The sequence below is a fragment of the Andrena cerasifolii genome, chromosome 3 (assembly GCF_050908995.1).
Source record: "Andrena cerasifolii isolate SP2316 chromosome 3, iyAndCera1_principal, whole genome shotgun sequence".
In the NCBI taxonomy this organism is placed as follows: Eukaryota; Metazoa; Arthropoda; class Insecta; order Hymenoptera; family Andrenidae; genus Andrena; species Andrena cerasifolii.
The window spans coordinates 12,253,171-12,269,521 of NC_135120.1; the positions used below are offsets into that span (position 1 = coordinate 12,253,171).

General features: G+C 38.1%; 3 protein-coding genes across 5 annotated transcripts in view; 2 read left to right on the forward strand and 1 right to left on the reverse strand.

Moving 5' to 3' along the window:
* Positions 1 to 3,123: 3,123 nt before the first annotated feature.
* Positions 3,124 to 4,187, forward strand: LOC143367309 (transmembrane protein 234 homolog). Of its 2 annotated transcripts, XM_076808965.1 has the most exons (5): positions 3,337 to 3,355; positions 3,388 to 3,468; positions 3,593 to 3,744; positions 3,818 to 3,977; positions 4,051 to 4,187. In XM_076808965.1, the coding sequence occupies exons 2-5, from the start codon at positions 3,453 to 3,455 to the stop codon at positions 4,125 to 4,127; spliced, it is 405 nt and encodes a 134-aa protein (XP_076665080.1). In that variant the 5' UTR covers positions 3,337 to 3,355; positions 3,388 to 3,452; the 3' UTR covers positions 4,128 to 4,187. The 2 variants fall into 2 exon arrangements, with proteins under 2 accessions (XP_076665079.1, XP_076665080.1); XM_076808964.1 differs by having other exon boundaries at positions 3,124 to 3,468.
* A 151-nt stretch (positions 4,188 to 4,338) lies between these two features.
* Positions 4,339 to 7,482, forward strand: L(2)k09848 (WD repeat domain 74 lethal (2) k09848). Its single transcript, XM_076808962.1, has 8 exons — positions 4,339 to 4,778; positions 4,883 to 5,030; positions 5,119 to 5,214; positions 5,291 to 5,597; positions 5,675 to 5,772; positions 6,065 to 6,266; positions 6,420 to 6,689; positions 7,240 to 7,482. Exons 1-8 carry the CDS (start codon positions 4,721 to 4,723, stop codon positions 7,306 to 7,308), a joined length of 1,248 nt encoding a protein of 415 aa, XP_076665077.1. The 5' UTR covers positions 4,339 to 4,720; the 3' UTR covers positions 7,309 to 7,482.
* Positions 7,325 to 16,351, reverse strand: part of Snf4agamma (SNF4/AMP-activated protein kinase gamma subunit) — a 139,569-nt gene continuing 130,542 nt past the window's right edge. For both annotated transcript variants that reach the window (XM_076808960.1, XM_076808959.1), the window contains 7 exons: positions 15,753 to 15,890; positions 14,148 to 14,300; positions 13,854 to 14,032; positions 13,198 to 13,401; positions 12,965 to 13,111; positions 12,799 to 12,892; positions 7,325 to 12,453 (listed from right to left, as the gene is read on the reverse strand). In XM_076808960.1, the coding sequence (XP_076665075.1) occupies positions 12,173 to 12,453; positions 12,799 to 12,892; positions 12,965 to 13,111; positions 13,198 to 13,401; positions 13,854 to 14,032; positions 14,148 to 14,300; positions 15,753 to 15,890 (1,196 nt within the window). In that variant the 3' untranslated portion in view covers positions 7,325 to 12,172. The remainder of the gene's footprint in view (positions 12,454 to 12,798; positions 12,893 to 12,964; positions 13,112 to 13,197; positions 13,402 to 13,853; positions 14,033 to 14,147; positions 14,301 to 15,752; positions 15,891 to 16,351) is intronic.

The window sequence follows — 16,351 nt, forward strand, 5'->3', positions numbered from 1 at the left end:
CCAATTTTGTGCATTCTGAAAATTTTTGCCAGATTTTGGCCCACGTATCAGGAGAACATGAAGCGAAAAGAGGTATTCTGAATTTCAGCTTCGAAGGCATTCTCGATTCTCTCTCCGAAGACGTTACTTAGTGCCACCTCTTTCGACATCATGTTCTCCTGTTACAAAGCCCAATTTTGTGCATTCTGAAAATTTTTGCCAGATTTTGGCCCAGGTATCAGGAGAACATGAAGCGAAAAGAGGTATTCTGAATTTCAGCTTCGAAGGCATCGCCTTAAAGTAGCAAACAAGAGCTACGCCTTTCATGGGCCTTTAAACAGTTCTCGGTTAATGTGATGCTTTTGAAAGACTCGAAGCTTGTAATTTCTGAATAGTATTCCATGGGCACTAGTTGCAAAATTTTCTTCAATATCGACTTATTAACAAAGGAAATCTATGGTATTCTTAAGGAAATACCATAGATATTTGAAATTTGGATAGGAATATGTAAAAGGTATTTCTGAATAATAATACAGTTTGTTTCAAGTTTCTTTCAATATATTTGCATAAAAGGCCTTTACAGTGTTACAATAAAGTGTAAGGTATATAAAGTCACTATTTTCTTGTGATTACTATCAAGGTTTCCATCATTCCGTCGAAATATTCCGAAGTTAAAACCTGTAAGAAGAAAAATATTTTTAGTAACATGACTTGTCTATTATTGAAAATGGGAGAAACGTTACAACATTTTGTCACGTAAGAAAATATATTAGTAAAGGGAATAATTTTATTGTGCAACATGTTGATTGAAATTAGTCGTTTTAGATTTTATATTTTTCCGGTAAGATTTAATATTAATTCCTACCACTCGTAGCACTGTAATCTTATTTTAGAATAAGTCGGTAACGTTGGGTGCGACCCGAGCAGCGGCCAATTCAGCAACTACCTACTCTGAAATCTGTTGAAATGCTGTGCGTGTGTGCGTGCTTGTATTTGTGTGACATGTTTAGAGTTTAGAGTGTGCCGATGCGATGTAACTAATCTCACGTACTGTAACTAGAGCGATTATTAATCGTATATATTTCTGCTTTACAGGTAAGGAATTTTTACATAAAAGACGTTAAACCGGCTGCATTTTCGACTGTGTTCATTGATATGAAATTTGCACAAGATACTGCTTCAGCCGAATTACCCAGTTACACTTGTAACATTTCATTGTATTGCATTTCACTTATTTGAATAAATTGCAGCTAAGTGGTAAAAGAGTTTTTTTATTTAACAAGCACTACTTACTCCTTCCTATTCCAAATCACATATAAAAGACATGCTAAAAAGAACACCTAAAAAGATCCTTCCACGCAGAGTGGTTTTAAAAATCTTCGCATTAAAGCACTACTTTAAATATGCCATTCACTACTCTCAAACTCTATCGACTTTCGTTCAAGGCTTCTACTTCCCTTCAGAGACATTACTTTGCGCTACCTCTTTCCACGTCATGTTCTCCTGTTACAAAGCCCAATTTTGTGCATTCTGAAAATTTTTGCCACAATTTGGCCCAGGTATCAGGAGAACATGAAGCGAAAAGAGGTATTCTGAATTTCAGCTTCGAAGGCATCCTCGATTCTCTCTCCGAAGACGTTACTTAGTGCCACCTCTTTCGACATCATGTTCTCCTGTTACAAAGCCCAATTTTGTGCATTCTGAAAATTTTTGCCAGAATTTGGCCCAGGTATCAGGAGAACATGAAGCGAAAAGAGGTATTCTGAATTTCAGCTTCGAAGGCATCCTCGATTCTCTCTCCGAAGACGTTACTTAGTGCCACCTCTTTCGACATCATGTTCTCCTGTTACAAAGCCCAATTTTGTGCATTCTGAAAATTTTTGCCAGATTTTGGCCCACGTATCAGGAGAACATGAAGCGAAAAGAGGTATTCTGAATTTCAGCTTCGAAGGCATCCTCGATTCTCTCTCCGAAGACGTTACTTAGTGCCACCTCTTTCGACATCATGTTCTCCTGTTACAAAGCCCAATTTTGTGCATTCTGAAAATTTTTGCCAGATTTTGGCCCAGGTATCAGGAGAACATGAAGCGAAAGAGGTATTCTGAATTTCAGCTTCGAAGGCATCCTCGATTCTCTCTCCGAAGACGTTACTTAGTGCCACCTCTTTCGACATCATGTTCTCCTGTTACAAAGCCCAATTTTGTGCATTCTGAAAATTTTTGCCAGATTTTGGCCCATGTATCAGGAGAACATGAAGCGAAAAGAGGTATTCTGAATTTCAGCTTCGAAGGCATCACCTTAAAGTTGCAAATAAGAGGCGCAGGCCTTTCAGGAGGCGTTCGAAAATTCTGCGTCTCTTCGTTAAGCAGTCACTGTCTCGAAACATCTACGCCAGTTCTCGCTCTTTGATTTGCTCTCCGGAGACGTTACTGGATGAAAATAGTCTTGGAAAAATGTAACAATATATAAAAAAAATTTAAAGTCTTCCTATATCTACCGCGAATTACTTTTTTATTCCTGTTACTTTAAAAATAAATATAATATTGAAGTGAGATTATTTCCAGTATTATTCCTTTCATTCATTTTTATATAATATCATTCAGTATAGTATGTCCTCCTCTATACTTGGTTACAATAGCGTGTCCAACTTTCAAGCATTATTGTCGAGTTATTATTATAATTTTGCAGATTTTAACTTATACTACTAATTACATACTTTCAGTGATACCTATATTACAGTAATGCAAAAAGTATTTATGTAATTATAAAGTACCATTGAATGTTTGAACCTGTTTTTCTCAAAAAACGCTAAAAGTGGACATACAATATATATGTGTGCACTAATTGTAAGTCATCGATGTACAATAGGAAATTTTTTTTTAATGTAGGTTAGTCCGTTGTTGTTCTAACTGCCTGAATTACTATGACATAAATACGACAGCGATTTCAAGTGATTGAAATACCTGCAAAAATAATCACTCACTGTCAAAAATTATATTTTTAAATAATTATTTATTAAATATAAAGGGCGGCAAAAATCATTTTTGCCCAGAGCGGCGGAAGAGCTATTTACATCGGGCTCTCATAATGCTAACGCCAAATTGATACGAATGCGAATATAATATTACGAACAATATTCATATACTACAAATAAATAGCGCTACGGAACGCCTTTTTCAACACGGATTCCTTTCATTGTCGCATTAATAAAAACCAATTACTACAAATGCACGACAGAGAAAGTGTATACATATCTATTACGGTAGATGCCATCATAGTATGTACATACTAAGCACATAAATATGTACGCGAGAATAAAATAGTTTAGCATTGGGCATTCTAATTCCTTCCTTAGCTGTAATTGAGGTTATAGTTGGTTGTATTTACCTATTTCCTTGAAACTGGAAGCAATAAATGTTAGCTAGAAGTAATAAAATAGTTATTGTGACATAATCAATGGGAATCAAAGAAAAATGTCAGTATCTTTAGGTAAGAATTATATTTTTGCACAGTCTTGGAATATAAAATACTTTATATGAATACAGTGTAAAGTATCTTGCATGTAAGAAAAGGCAAGTTTGTTAGTTTGATGTAAATTGCTTTCATTGTATAGCTTCTATAGTATCCCTTGTCCTTGTGGCACTTTTGTGGGGTGGAACCAATCCATTTATCAAAAAAGGAGCCAAAGGTTTAGAGAATGTGAAATCATCATCCAAATTTGGTCAGTTTTTTAAAGAGCTCGCATTTCTTCTTACAAGTTTGCAGGTATACTTTGAGAATACTTTTATTTTTAACATACAAAACTATTATAATTTCATTGATTCTTTCTATTCACTAGTATGTCGTACCTTTTATCATCAACCAAAGTGGCTCTGTGTTATACTTTTTAACTCTGAGTAGTACAGACATATCACTGGCTGTTCCTGTTACTAATTCTCTCACCTTCGTGGTAACCGCGCTGACTGGTTGGATCTTGGGCGAAGAAAGGATACATAGAAGTATGTGGATTAATTGTTACTTTCTGTCAGTCACTGGTGAAATGATTGTTATATGAATTACTTTATTTTTCAGATACATATATTGGAATGACACTGATATTGGTTGGAACAATGATTTGTTGCTGGGATAAAGTACAGGAAACTGTATGATTTGAACTTCGTGCAGTATGCATAGTTAACAATTGTAATAAAACAATATTTTTTCATTTATCTTTGCAGTCATATAGTTCTATCATATATTACTGTTAAAGTAGCGCTTCCTAACTGTAGGTGTTTCCTCCTCCGAACTCTGACCCTGACCCTGACCCTGGAGTTTTTAGTGGGCGCAATCCCCGTCACATAACCCCGTCACTCCCTCGGGGGACGGGGTATCCGTTAGGGATTTTCTCCAGGTAAAAGAAAAAAAAGGTCTATCCTATATCTCGACTGTGGTGGAATTCGCCCTATGTGGTTTAAACTGCAGATGGTAAATTGAGCTTGTATCGAAAGAGTGCAGAGGATCTTGTTCTACTTAACTTTAATTCCAGCTGCTAGTGATGTTGTAATCGTGTCCTATGGTGTATCGATAAAGTTGCATGCGACACGAAAGTGATATGGTGGCTCTGAAGTCTAAAGCCTCTAATCATATGATGATACAAATTTACATTGGATATTGCGTCTATCATGTATCTCGTTTGTGACGACATTATAACCTATAATCCCTTACAAAACTTACATGTCGCATATGGTTTGCATTTTCCAAAATGTGTTCGAAAGACAACTTTGACATTTACATGGGTGGCAAATCCGGTGTTTTCAAAGGTAAATTATTAATTCAATATGTTAAGTTCAACAATTCTTATTTTCCCGTGTATTTCACACAAAATTAATAAATCTAATAACAAACTTTTCACTGTTGCTCGTAGGTTTAAAAATAGAGAGAGAAAACTATGTAATGGAAAATATTCAAAATTTGGGGTCCATAACAGACAACGACGAAGTAACAACAATCTCATGGGGCGACGACGAAGAGAAAGAAATTTTAATCGCTTGTGGGGTGAAAGGCACTAGGAGGTTATATATAATGAGTAATTTATCAAAGAAAGTACGGTTCGCCTTATCGTCTCTGACGAAGCTTAAATTAACCCTTTACATTTTGCAGCGTAAAAGTTTACGACACGGACTGTTCGACGTTTACATCTTCCTTCTTTTGCAACGTCGGGAAAGGAAAGATCAGCGGCATATCGCGATACAACGAGTAAGTAACGACATCGCAGAGTCGCGAATGAAAAGGTAAAAGTAACGTGCGATGCTAATAAGCCGCGCCTTCTCAGAGCAATTTTGACTGCAGTTCATTCCGGCGAAGTGAAACTATGGCGATTCGAGGAACAGGATGAGATTTTAATAAAAGCTGGCGACAACTTGGACAGGATGCGTCACTCTAAAATAAATAAAAATATGATAGCGACGGGAGGCAATGAACATAAACTAAAACTGTTCGACTTAGACAAACAAGCACAAGTATTTATAGAAAAGGACGTGTCGCACGATTGGTTGCAGTTGAGGGTACCTATATGGATATCGGATATAGATTTCCTTCCCAGCACAGAGCAGGTCGTTACAGTTAGCAGGCACGGGCACGTAAGATATTCATTCTTTACCGACGTTTTATATTACTAAAGTATCGACGTTTATGAAACTGTAATCAATCTTTTTAGATACGATTATACGATCCGAAAACGCAGAGAAGACCAGTTATAAATTTGGAAATGAAGGACGAACCGTTAACGACTTTAGCTGTTACTCCAAGAGAAAAGTAACTGTAGTTTGTGATACTACTGTCCTCCAATGAAAAGAAGTCGGCGAGAAACTTTGGGGTCCCAATGGCCTATCCCTATAGGCCCGCGTAGGGTACACGTATTGTCGCTGTTGGCCAGCGCGGCAACGTTGACGAATACAAAGTAAGCAAACGGAACACGGGCGGCGGGAGCAAATGCGAGCGAAGGAGCCCTCTTCCCCTGTGATATTTCGACCGACTTCTTGGCATCGGGGTACAGTACGTACTTCTTCATTTAAATATGAGAACAATTATATCGATTTTATCGTAGGCAAATCATAGTAGGCTCTGGCAAAGGTACAATGAACCTTGTGGATTTAAGAGAACCAGCTAAGGTATTAAATACGTACAAAGGATTCGAGGGCGCTGTAACTGGAATAGCTTGCAGCACAGTCGAGCCTTACGTTGTTAGCGTTAGCTTGGACAGAAAATTGCGAATACATCACATGGATACGAAGGAACTACTAAAAAAGGTAGAATCAAATACGAGGAAAATAATAGGAATTCTATCTATAAATTATTTAGCAAATTACTATTTGGAACAACCGATGTATGCGTACAGGAATAGGCAACATCTCCTTTTGTGTCTTTAATATTTACGTATGTATTTCTCTTCTATCTTACAGACTTATTTGACATCAAGGATATCATGTATGTTATTGCGTTCAGGTTTCTCATTCGCCACAGGGGATGAATCGAACAAAGGATGCGTACGAACGCATAGAAATAACACTGAGAATCTCGAAACCAATGAACGAGAAAATAGCGATTCGGAATACGATACGATATTCGATGCAATGCCAGTTATTACCAACAAAGAAGATAATAAACTGATGAAGCGTAAACGAAGGAAAACAGACGATTCGTCAGTAAATAAGGAAATTCTAAAAGATATGGTACAGTGATTTTTATAACTGACTAACTTTACTACTCGGCTTCGCCCGAAATTTAGATTCTAATTTTATAACAAAAAAATGTTTTATTTATTATTTCTTTTGTGAAAATAGTCACATTCATCTGGATTAGCTAGGCATAATGAGCTGGGACACATTTCATGACCCCAGAGTTTACCGTTCGAAAATTTTTAGGCGACAAACACACAAACACTTTCTGCTTTATATATTAAGATATTAAAAACAGAATCATGGGCGTCCGGAGGGGGGTGCAAAAGGGGCAGTTGCCCCCCTGGCTTTTAAGAAAAAAATCGCTTGTTTTTCAAAACTGATATTTATTAAGTTTATACTAAAAAAGGGAATATTTTAAATTTTCAGTTTTAAATTTTTAATTAACTTGGCACTATAAAATAGAATAAAAAAGCAAGGGGGTTATATTTTTCTTTACCATTATTCCAAAGTAGCCCCCCCTGGAAAAAGTCTCCGGACGCCCTTGAAAAGAATCATTAATAGACATAAAATAACGAATGTTCCTTGTGTCTTCGATACATAGGTAGCGCATACTCCATCAATGACGACCAAGCAGCCAGAGAAGATTTCTAAGAAGCTGAAACCGGAATAACTACAAGACAACGAAGTAAAATGTTTCTGTTACGATGTATTTTGTCATTCAGCAATTGTTTTTTTTTCACTTGTAACTTACACGTACGAGGGACACGAATAACACGCTAATCGTTTTTGCCCTGGATATACAGTACTGAGACGCGACTAAATGTACCATCTAATTATTTGATTACTTTATTGTACAATTTATTCTTAATACCTCGTCACTCTCTCTTTCTCTCTCTCTCCCCTCTCTTTAAATATATATATATATATATATATTGGGATTTGAGAGAAATGGAAAAGCAGGCGAATGAAATGGAGAAATTGAAGGAAGAAGAGGAGTATAGAAGGAATGGAGTTGAAAGCACTGATTGTAAGAGCTGCCTAACCGGAACCGGAATCCGGGTTACCCAGGGAAGGTTACTGTAACCCGTAGTAACCACGAACGACTGCCAAAAAGTACAGATAGCGGGTTACAAGAGATGCACGACATTCTACGTATACAATCCGACTATGGCTACCCGTCCACCGTCGCGATGCGACTGCGAAGTGTTAATCACTTGCAGGGTCTTGCAACTCGGTCTAATTTTTAATCCTTCAAAGAAAAATCTGCCGAATTTCCTCGAGTTATACCCACGACATTACATGTAAGTCGTTTCTCGGTAAGATCGCAGTTGCATCGCGGCGGTGGCCGAGCGGCCTGCAACAAGTGTCGTAACAATTCTGTAGAAGCTCGAAAGGTAATTTATTTATTTACAATAAAACTAATATTTTTTAACACAACTAACGCGCATGAAATTCACTGATTTCTTTCAAATTTAAAAACACCCAACCGTCGAGGAGAGATTTGCGAAATGAAGATCTGTTTATAATTCACCATGTTACACGAATGATTTTTCAATATGAAAAAAAATATTCAGATAGGCGAAACCTTCTGAATTGAAATAGAAAAAGAATGAACTTAATGCGATATATAGTTTCTGAGATAAAAAGTGGTAAGTACAGCTCGGGTTCGCGAAAATAGGGAGAAATGGCAACCCCTACGGTATTACTGTTAATCGGGTTGCCCCCGTTACAATCCCTGGTTGAAAAGGGAGCCAAAGAACGAGAAAGGGAGGAGTTGGAGGTATGGATAATGAATAAATCTAATCTAATCTATATATATTTATATATTGTTTTGGTTCGCAAATGCAACGTACGCCGAGTTCAATGGCTCCTCGAAGATACAACAATAACCATCGAATGCACGTTTTTCGTAATGTTTTTAATGAAATTGCGCTTTAGTTGCGAGATTGCGGCATTGAAATCGGGCGCGCTGCAGAGTGTAGGCTACTGTAAAATTTTACATCTAGAAACTAGAAAAAAAAGAAGGTGAACGTGACAACTCGCAAAGTTGAAACGTATTTTGTACTAAAAGGAAATTCTAATGTACGCAAGCTACAACAAGATTCAGCGCGCTAAATCTTATTCGGCTATTATTCTCTTGGCTGTACAAAAATCATTCTCCGCTACGTCTCTTGTGAATTAATACTAACGCAACTTTGCTTTATCCTGACTGCGCTTACATCTGAAAATGGAATATTTACTCTCTTATCCTCTTGTAAACGTACTTAGGAATAAATTTACTAAATTACAGGCACTGTTCCCTTCAAGATCAAATAGGTGTTTGTTTCCTTTTTTTTCCCTCTCTTTACCCACATTTCTACCAGAAAGCGAATGGAGCTTTGTGCCAAATAGGAAAGCATTCCTTGGCACAGAGGCCACTTATATACAAATTCCCGCGCGCAGACCTTTCCGCGTAATTCTTAATTCCATATTTCTCGCGCAGCAAGCGTAGAACAAAAGGTTTGGTTGTTTTTAATAAACGAGTTCTCTTCAACGATCGCATTTGTACAGGAATGCCTTCTCTCACTTATTTTTCAATTCATTATTCAAATAATATGGATACAGGGAATCCCCAAATTGTGGCTGAAAGATATGCAATTTCTAATGCTACTAGGAATCTAAAAGTCCTCTACCTGTTTGCAATCTGTGGCTTTGTTATCGAGATACAAGCAGTTGATGTTTAAGGGTCGAACATAACTAGGGGTGGGTGCGAAGCTAATTTTTAAATTCTTGAAACTCGAGTGCGAAACTTTGTAAGGCTTCGAAACTCTCGAAATATCTTGCTTTAAGAACTGAAGTCAACAAAATCTTTGCATAATTAAACAAAATACAACAATATACAAATTCTTGAGGCACGCTGCGAACGATTCTTTATTAATTTCATATTTTTTTATCCGGGTTTCAAGAATCTCGAATTAAGAAAAAAAGTGCAAACTCTCGAATTTTCAAAGCTCGAAACTTTGGTGGGTTTTGAGGTTTCGACGCTTCGAGAAACCCGTCCGTAGTCATAAGAAATACTCTTTCAATTCTCATTCAAATCCACGCTTTCACAGCCGAAATAATACTGACCATTCTAAACTGCGTTCAACTCGAAAAGGATATTAGCGATAGTCTTGAAGTTCAGAATGCATGAAAAATTTCAACGGTTAATAACGGTGGAGGAGTTGGTGAACGGTAAGAGGTTTAAGCACAATGTATCAATCACTTGTATAGAAGGTTTATGACAAAGGGCAGGAAACTATAAAAACCTGTTTTTTCTTAACTTTCTGTGGTGTAATTTTCTTGAGAATCAAATCAAGTTCCTACTCTGTCGTAAACCTTGTATTAAGCTTGCCACTCATTTAATTTCCTTATCATTCCACTATTGACTCTACAAATTTTCTACGAAACGATGGATTCGCACACTTTAATTGCTAACATCTTAAAAAACGAAAAGCGAAAATATCAGATTGCAAGACAATACAGGACTGCCCGGTTTCTTTTAGCATTGGAAATTTGCACGCTTCTGCTCGACGATGAATTTTAGGATACCCTGTTTCGTTTTGAGTTTTACACGATCGCCGCCGGCACATCGAACAAAACGATTGAACGCCCGGTGCCTCGCCTAGCTTTACATGACACTATTACACAGAGCACGTGAAACATTAGGATCGACACGAGAAATAAATTGCGCGGTTTCCGAAATGATTTTCTTCGATCGACCGTAGGTCACACGCGAAAATTAGCAGCGGTGTACAAATCTGATTACAAAACTTTCCTCTCTCGTGTTCCGCGCGACGCCCAGTTATGTCTCTCATCGATAATTACACAATGTACAGAATTTGGTCAGAGATCATATAAAAACTGCACGCCAGTATGCTCTTTACACTTCCATTTCTGTTTTGTTTTTGTGTTGTTCAATGAAAATTCACAGATAAAACGGTTACTTTGTAAAAAGGAAAACCTCACGACGTAACGCAGGCACAAACAGGGTGTAAGTATTTTAAAAGAGGTAAGATTAAATAAAATTATGTATATACACACAAATCTAAGGTAAACGTAAAAATGAACGTGTTCACAATCAAAACTGTTTTGTAAGTAACTCGATTAAAGTACTGCAGATACTCCTAAATAGTCGAAGCGTTCAATAAAAGATTGACGTGGCAGCGCAAGCTCAAGGTAACGGAAAATCCTTTCCATATTCCGTGCTACGGTAGGCCTGTCACTTAACATTTAACAATATACCCTCGCGTTGTAAAGATTGCTCTACGAAATACATAAAACAATCGCGTATAAATTCAATGACAGATCCCAGGTTTAGATTCATGTAAGTATTGCTTTCCTGTACTCAAACAATTCTCTTCTTCAATGATGCACAGAAATCATAACATAACGCAATCGAATATTAATATCTTATCTATTATTCATATTTCATTGTTTGTTATTTATTATACCCACACTAATTTCATTCGATAGTCGCATCAGTGTCAATGAAAAATCAAAAGCACCATGTTTTTTTTCTTCTCTTTTTCTCTCGCTCTCTCATTTCTCTTCCTCTCCCTCGACTCTCTCCTTCTCGTAAAGTATATCACATGCTGTGCAACCGTTTAAAAACCGAATTCTTTATTATGCACATCACTTTCTAATATTCAGACATCTACTGTGATAGTTCACGGACAAGGAAGCTACTTTTATAAATAAGCATACAGGATATACACCTTTAGAGACTTCTGTTTTAACACTGTAGCGTTCGTTTCCGTCGGGGAAAAGCGTGGAAGGCCTCTGTAAGAACGAGGTCCATATTCATTAATTATGGAGCACTCTTCGATATACAACTACTCTGCGCTTCGCAATGTCGCGGACACGTGGTCTCTAAGCTATCTCGCGTAAATAAGGTAAGTTACTCTGTAATCTTTGATCTGAAATAAAATAGAAAGGAGGGGGGGGGGGGTGTCGGTATAAGACGAGCGTAACGTTGTTACAAAGGTAAAGGATCGAAACAGCTATTTGTTTCTGCGAACATTCCCTCCGAAAGATTCCCCAGTGTACGAATGAAGAAAGGGTGCCGAGAATCCATACCCTGAGCAGATAATGGCGTAGCGATCGTTCCTTGGCAAGAAGCTCGAACGTCTATGCTGAGTAACGTTTGTACCATAAAAAATTAAGCTTAATCCAACTTTATACAGTATACAGCATCACCTTGTTTGTTTGTCGCGTCCAGTAAAATTCGCCCGTTAGTATTCGCGCTCAGCGTGACTCGATTATTCCCGACGTAACAGATATACCCTTCTTGCGAGGCGCGAACTGATCGGTACGGGCCATCGAACGGGCGTGTCCCACGTGTTTCTCACGAACTCTTTAAGCGAATAGAACGCAAGCGTTAAGAACGGGTGAAGAAACTAATGGCCCAGGCTCGTTCGTTGCTTGCCGCTGTTGCGCTGTAAAACTCGATTTTAACAGCAACGGAAACCGGTCACAATATCTCGCGCTTAATAGCACGTCAAGGTGATATCGCCTCATTCCCCTCCCGACACGGTTACTTCCCTCCACGCAGGCTCTTGAGACTGGCTCACTAAAGTTGATTGAGGCTCAGAAATATCTGATGCTGCTGGACTCAGCGGTGGACTAGGTGTCGCGGGTGCATCATCAGGCTGGCTTGCTTCGGCCGCATTTTGATCAGCCTCCGGATCGCAATCAGGCAGAGAAGCCTCCGACTGCACAGAGCTCGGAGCCTTTGATACAGAATCCTGTACTCTTAACGATATAGAACTATTTTTATTGCTACTGCTATCTTCACCTGCAAAAGAATACACCTCTGCTGTTGCTTCCTGATCTGCATAATACATCAACACTATTCCTACCGCGACCGGTCGAATGACCGTTTTCAAAATTTTAATTAGAATTTCCTACGTACAACGTAATTGAATCGCCTTTAAACTTCGCGACTTTTCCTCAAATACATGATACACTTCTGAATAAAAGAAACTATATTTTTATACTGTCAAACTGGCTCTTATCTTCATTCTCTATTAAAAGATATAAGTTGTGCTAAAGACCGGTCTTTTGATCGGTCGCGGTAGGAATAGGTATGCGTGAACTGTCGGTAGGAATAGCGTTAAGCACGGTGAAAAAGTATCCTTACCACAAGGCCTAAGAACGAGGTAGAAGAGTAAGTCAGATAGAGAAATTATACCAGTCACTTTGTCATCATCATCAACGACTACTAGCCTATGGACCTAAAAAGAGAAGTTGGGTAATTAGTAATCGAATAAGTTTCTTCCGGCAATTACGGCTGGGGAATACTGTACCTCGGCCCTAACAATCTTTTCCATAATAGTAAACAGGGTTTCATCTAATTTACAGCTTTGAACTCCTTCGAACCATTCATTGCGATGCTCGTTTGCTTCTCTTAACGAAACATCTAAATTGTTATATGTCTTTTCTGCAGCTAAATTCTGTGAAGCGAGAGAGCGTTTATTAATCAGATACGACGAAGAATAAGCGTAGACGCTAAGAAGTTAGAAACGTCAGATTCACTTACGATAACATCAAACTTTGAATAAATGTTAACCAACTTCCCCTCGGCATCGACAATGGGCAATGCTGAGACTCTCCTTTCCACGAATTTCTTCAGTGCTAAAATTATGCTAGTTTCTTCCGTTGCTGTTTCTATGTTATCAAACGTGCCTATCCTCAACTCCCTCAGCGTTTTATTCGTGAAGGATGGTTTCGGTAGCTCGTGAATCTGTTATCAATCGTAATAATATACATTCCCAGACAGGCGTCTTCTCTCTTTCACAGCTCTTTAGGGGTCATCCTTAAATTACGTAAGGCTATTTTTTTGGGGGCAGGGGGTCGCGAATTTCTTACGTTTTCTTACAAGGGTTAACTTACGTTTTCTTTCAGGTAGCGTCTTACGTAATACTGTTTAACCTAATTTTAAATAAATACAAATTCTATCACGAATGATCCAGAAAAGTAGTTTTAGTTTAAATTCCCCGGAACCAAGTTAAACGAATTATATAATCCATTAAAAGAATTTTAATAACTAAAGAAATTAAGCGTAAAAAATATTACGTAAGGAGGGGGTTGGAATATCAAATCTTACGAATTCTTATACTGGGAAGGGATGGGGTAAGAATTCGTAGAAATTAGCCTTACGTGATTAAAGGACGGCCCTTTACGCCTCGTACTTACATAAAGGAAGAGGAACCTAAGTATTCGTTTATGCGTCAGGATATACAGAACGTTTCCAGTGTCTGGGTCTATCACAGGCAAACGATGGATTCTATTCTGAATCAGAGTTTTAATAGCCTCGTACAGAGACGCATCGGGGCTGATGCTCACTAACGGATGAACCTGATCCTTCAAGACTTCTAAAACAATTAAACGCATGAATTACTTCCATCAGCGGACGACGATACTTGGAACTAAAATAACACAATGAGACCGCTGGGCATCGAAACATCCGTGGAAAGAAGGGGCGCTTACTTCTCCATGTATCCAACTCGTGCTCTTCCAATTCATCCATTGTTACAGACGGGCTGGTGTAATACATCTGCAGGATCTTTATGAAGTCCGTTATAGTTAACATCCCAACAAATTCTTGCTTCGTACTGTCCCATAGCGGCGCAGCTCTCACACCTACGTGAACAAAGAAATACCCATCAGCTATGGCGTTACTTTCACTCTTTCGACGACTAACGCAACGATCCTGGATGTCCAGGAAACTCGTAAACCATTCTCCGATCGCAGCTTTGCGCGCTGGAGTTTAAGGGGAGGTTCCGGTCTAGAGCCCCCAAAAATAGGTGGTCTTTAGGAATTAATTAAAGGAAAACTACTATATATAATTTAATGGGACTTTTTGCATTGTATTAAGAATGTCTTAAATTATAGAAATATATTTTTTGTTTTATAATTAATCATTACAGTCGGCACTGGGGAGTCGTTAAAGGCAAGGCGTCAAAAAATTGATCAAAATCGGTGGGACCTGTATCCCCAAAAGTTATTATCCGATTCGACTGAAACTTTTTTTTATTTTGAAGAATATACTTCCTTCTGGCTAGGGGGGAAAGCAGAAAAAAAATACAAAATGACATTTTTTTTTTAAATAACGACACTTGAAGTTTGAAATCACTTTCCCCTTATATTTTTCGGCCTTTCAATGCCTTTGAAAATTATAAATTTTCACTATTTTGTAATTTTGTCTGGTTTCCCCCCTAGCCCTATAATTTCAACAAATCCTTTTAAACACGTATTCCTAAAAGGTTGAACATTCGAAAAATGAAATAAAAAAAATCGACTTTTAGACCAGAACCTCCACTTAAGGGGTGATGCCTTCCGGGCAGCCTGATTTTCAGATTTATTTATGCGAGAATAGTGAATGGAATACAAAATCTGTTCGAAGGCCTTTATTGCACATACCTTGAAGTATGATCACAATTTTTTAAACAATTTTTAAATATAAAATGGCGGCGCCACAGCTCAACAAAAGAAGCTTCTTCCGAAAAAGGCAGGGTTCCGCGGCCGGAAAGATTTCTCCATCACTTTTTGACCCAGAACGAAAAACCAACAATTTTTCAATTCTATGTAAGATTATCTCGGGAAGTACACGAGGGAATTAAAAAATACTGTGTTTTGTAAGAATGCTGCGTGATTGAACAAAAAGTTTCAACAATTTTTCACGTCACTTTTTGTTCAATCACGCAGCATTCTTACAAAAAACAGTATTTTTTGCATTTTCTCGTGTACTTCCCTAGATAATCTTATATAGAACCCAAAAATGTTTGGTTTCTTGTTCTGGGTCAAAAATTGAAGGGGAAATCTTTCCGGCCGCGGAAGCCTGTTTTTTTTTCAGAAGAAGCTTTTTTCTTGAGCTGTGGAGCCGCCATTTTATATTCAAAATTTTTATTTAAAAAATTGTGATCATACTTCAAGGTATGTACAACAAATGCCTTCAAACAGATTCTGTATTCTATTCGCTATACTCGCATAAAAAAATTCTCAAAATCAGGCTGCCTCAGGAAGAATAAATAAGGGATTCTTTGATAGAACGGGCAAAAGCATCGGAGAACAGTTTGATTTTTCTCAATTTACCGTTGTAGACAAGAGCGAAGAAGGCCTTCTTGACGAGGAGGTGGGTGTCGAAGACGACCAGCTTGGCACTGGTCGGTATTAGGTCGTAACATTTGTGAAATTTGAAGAACTTCACGAAGATCTGTGATTCGTCCTCCTCTGAAAGTCCAAACAGTTCACAGTAGAGTAGAGCTTTCTGATTTCGACGAAGCATTCCTCTTTTATTAATCCCTCTCTTTCAACGATGTCACAATGTTCTTACAATAGTTACGCGCTACACCGTCAAATTACTCGCAGGGCGCGTTAAGACGCTGAAACACTTTTTTAATTCCATTAATGATTCACGGCGCCAACTTTTCGCTCACTGTCACGTTTTAACGCCATACCGGGTCCGAGTACTGTGCGTTGGGGCAGGCGGGGGCGTATTATTCGGCGCCTTGCTGGGAATCCCGGCGACGTTTTCGAATATTAGATCGAAGCAGCAAGAATAGAACTCGCTAGAATGTCTGACAAATAGAATAGTTTACTAAAATTCCTGGGTATGTCCTAATACTAATTAAAGAATATCTAACGAGTATCTATTTAGTGAATTATTCATGTACATCATTTGTGTGCATTAC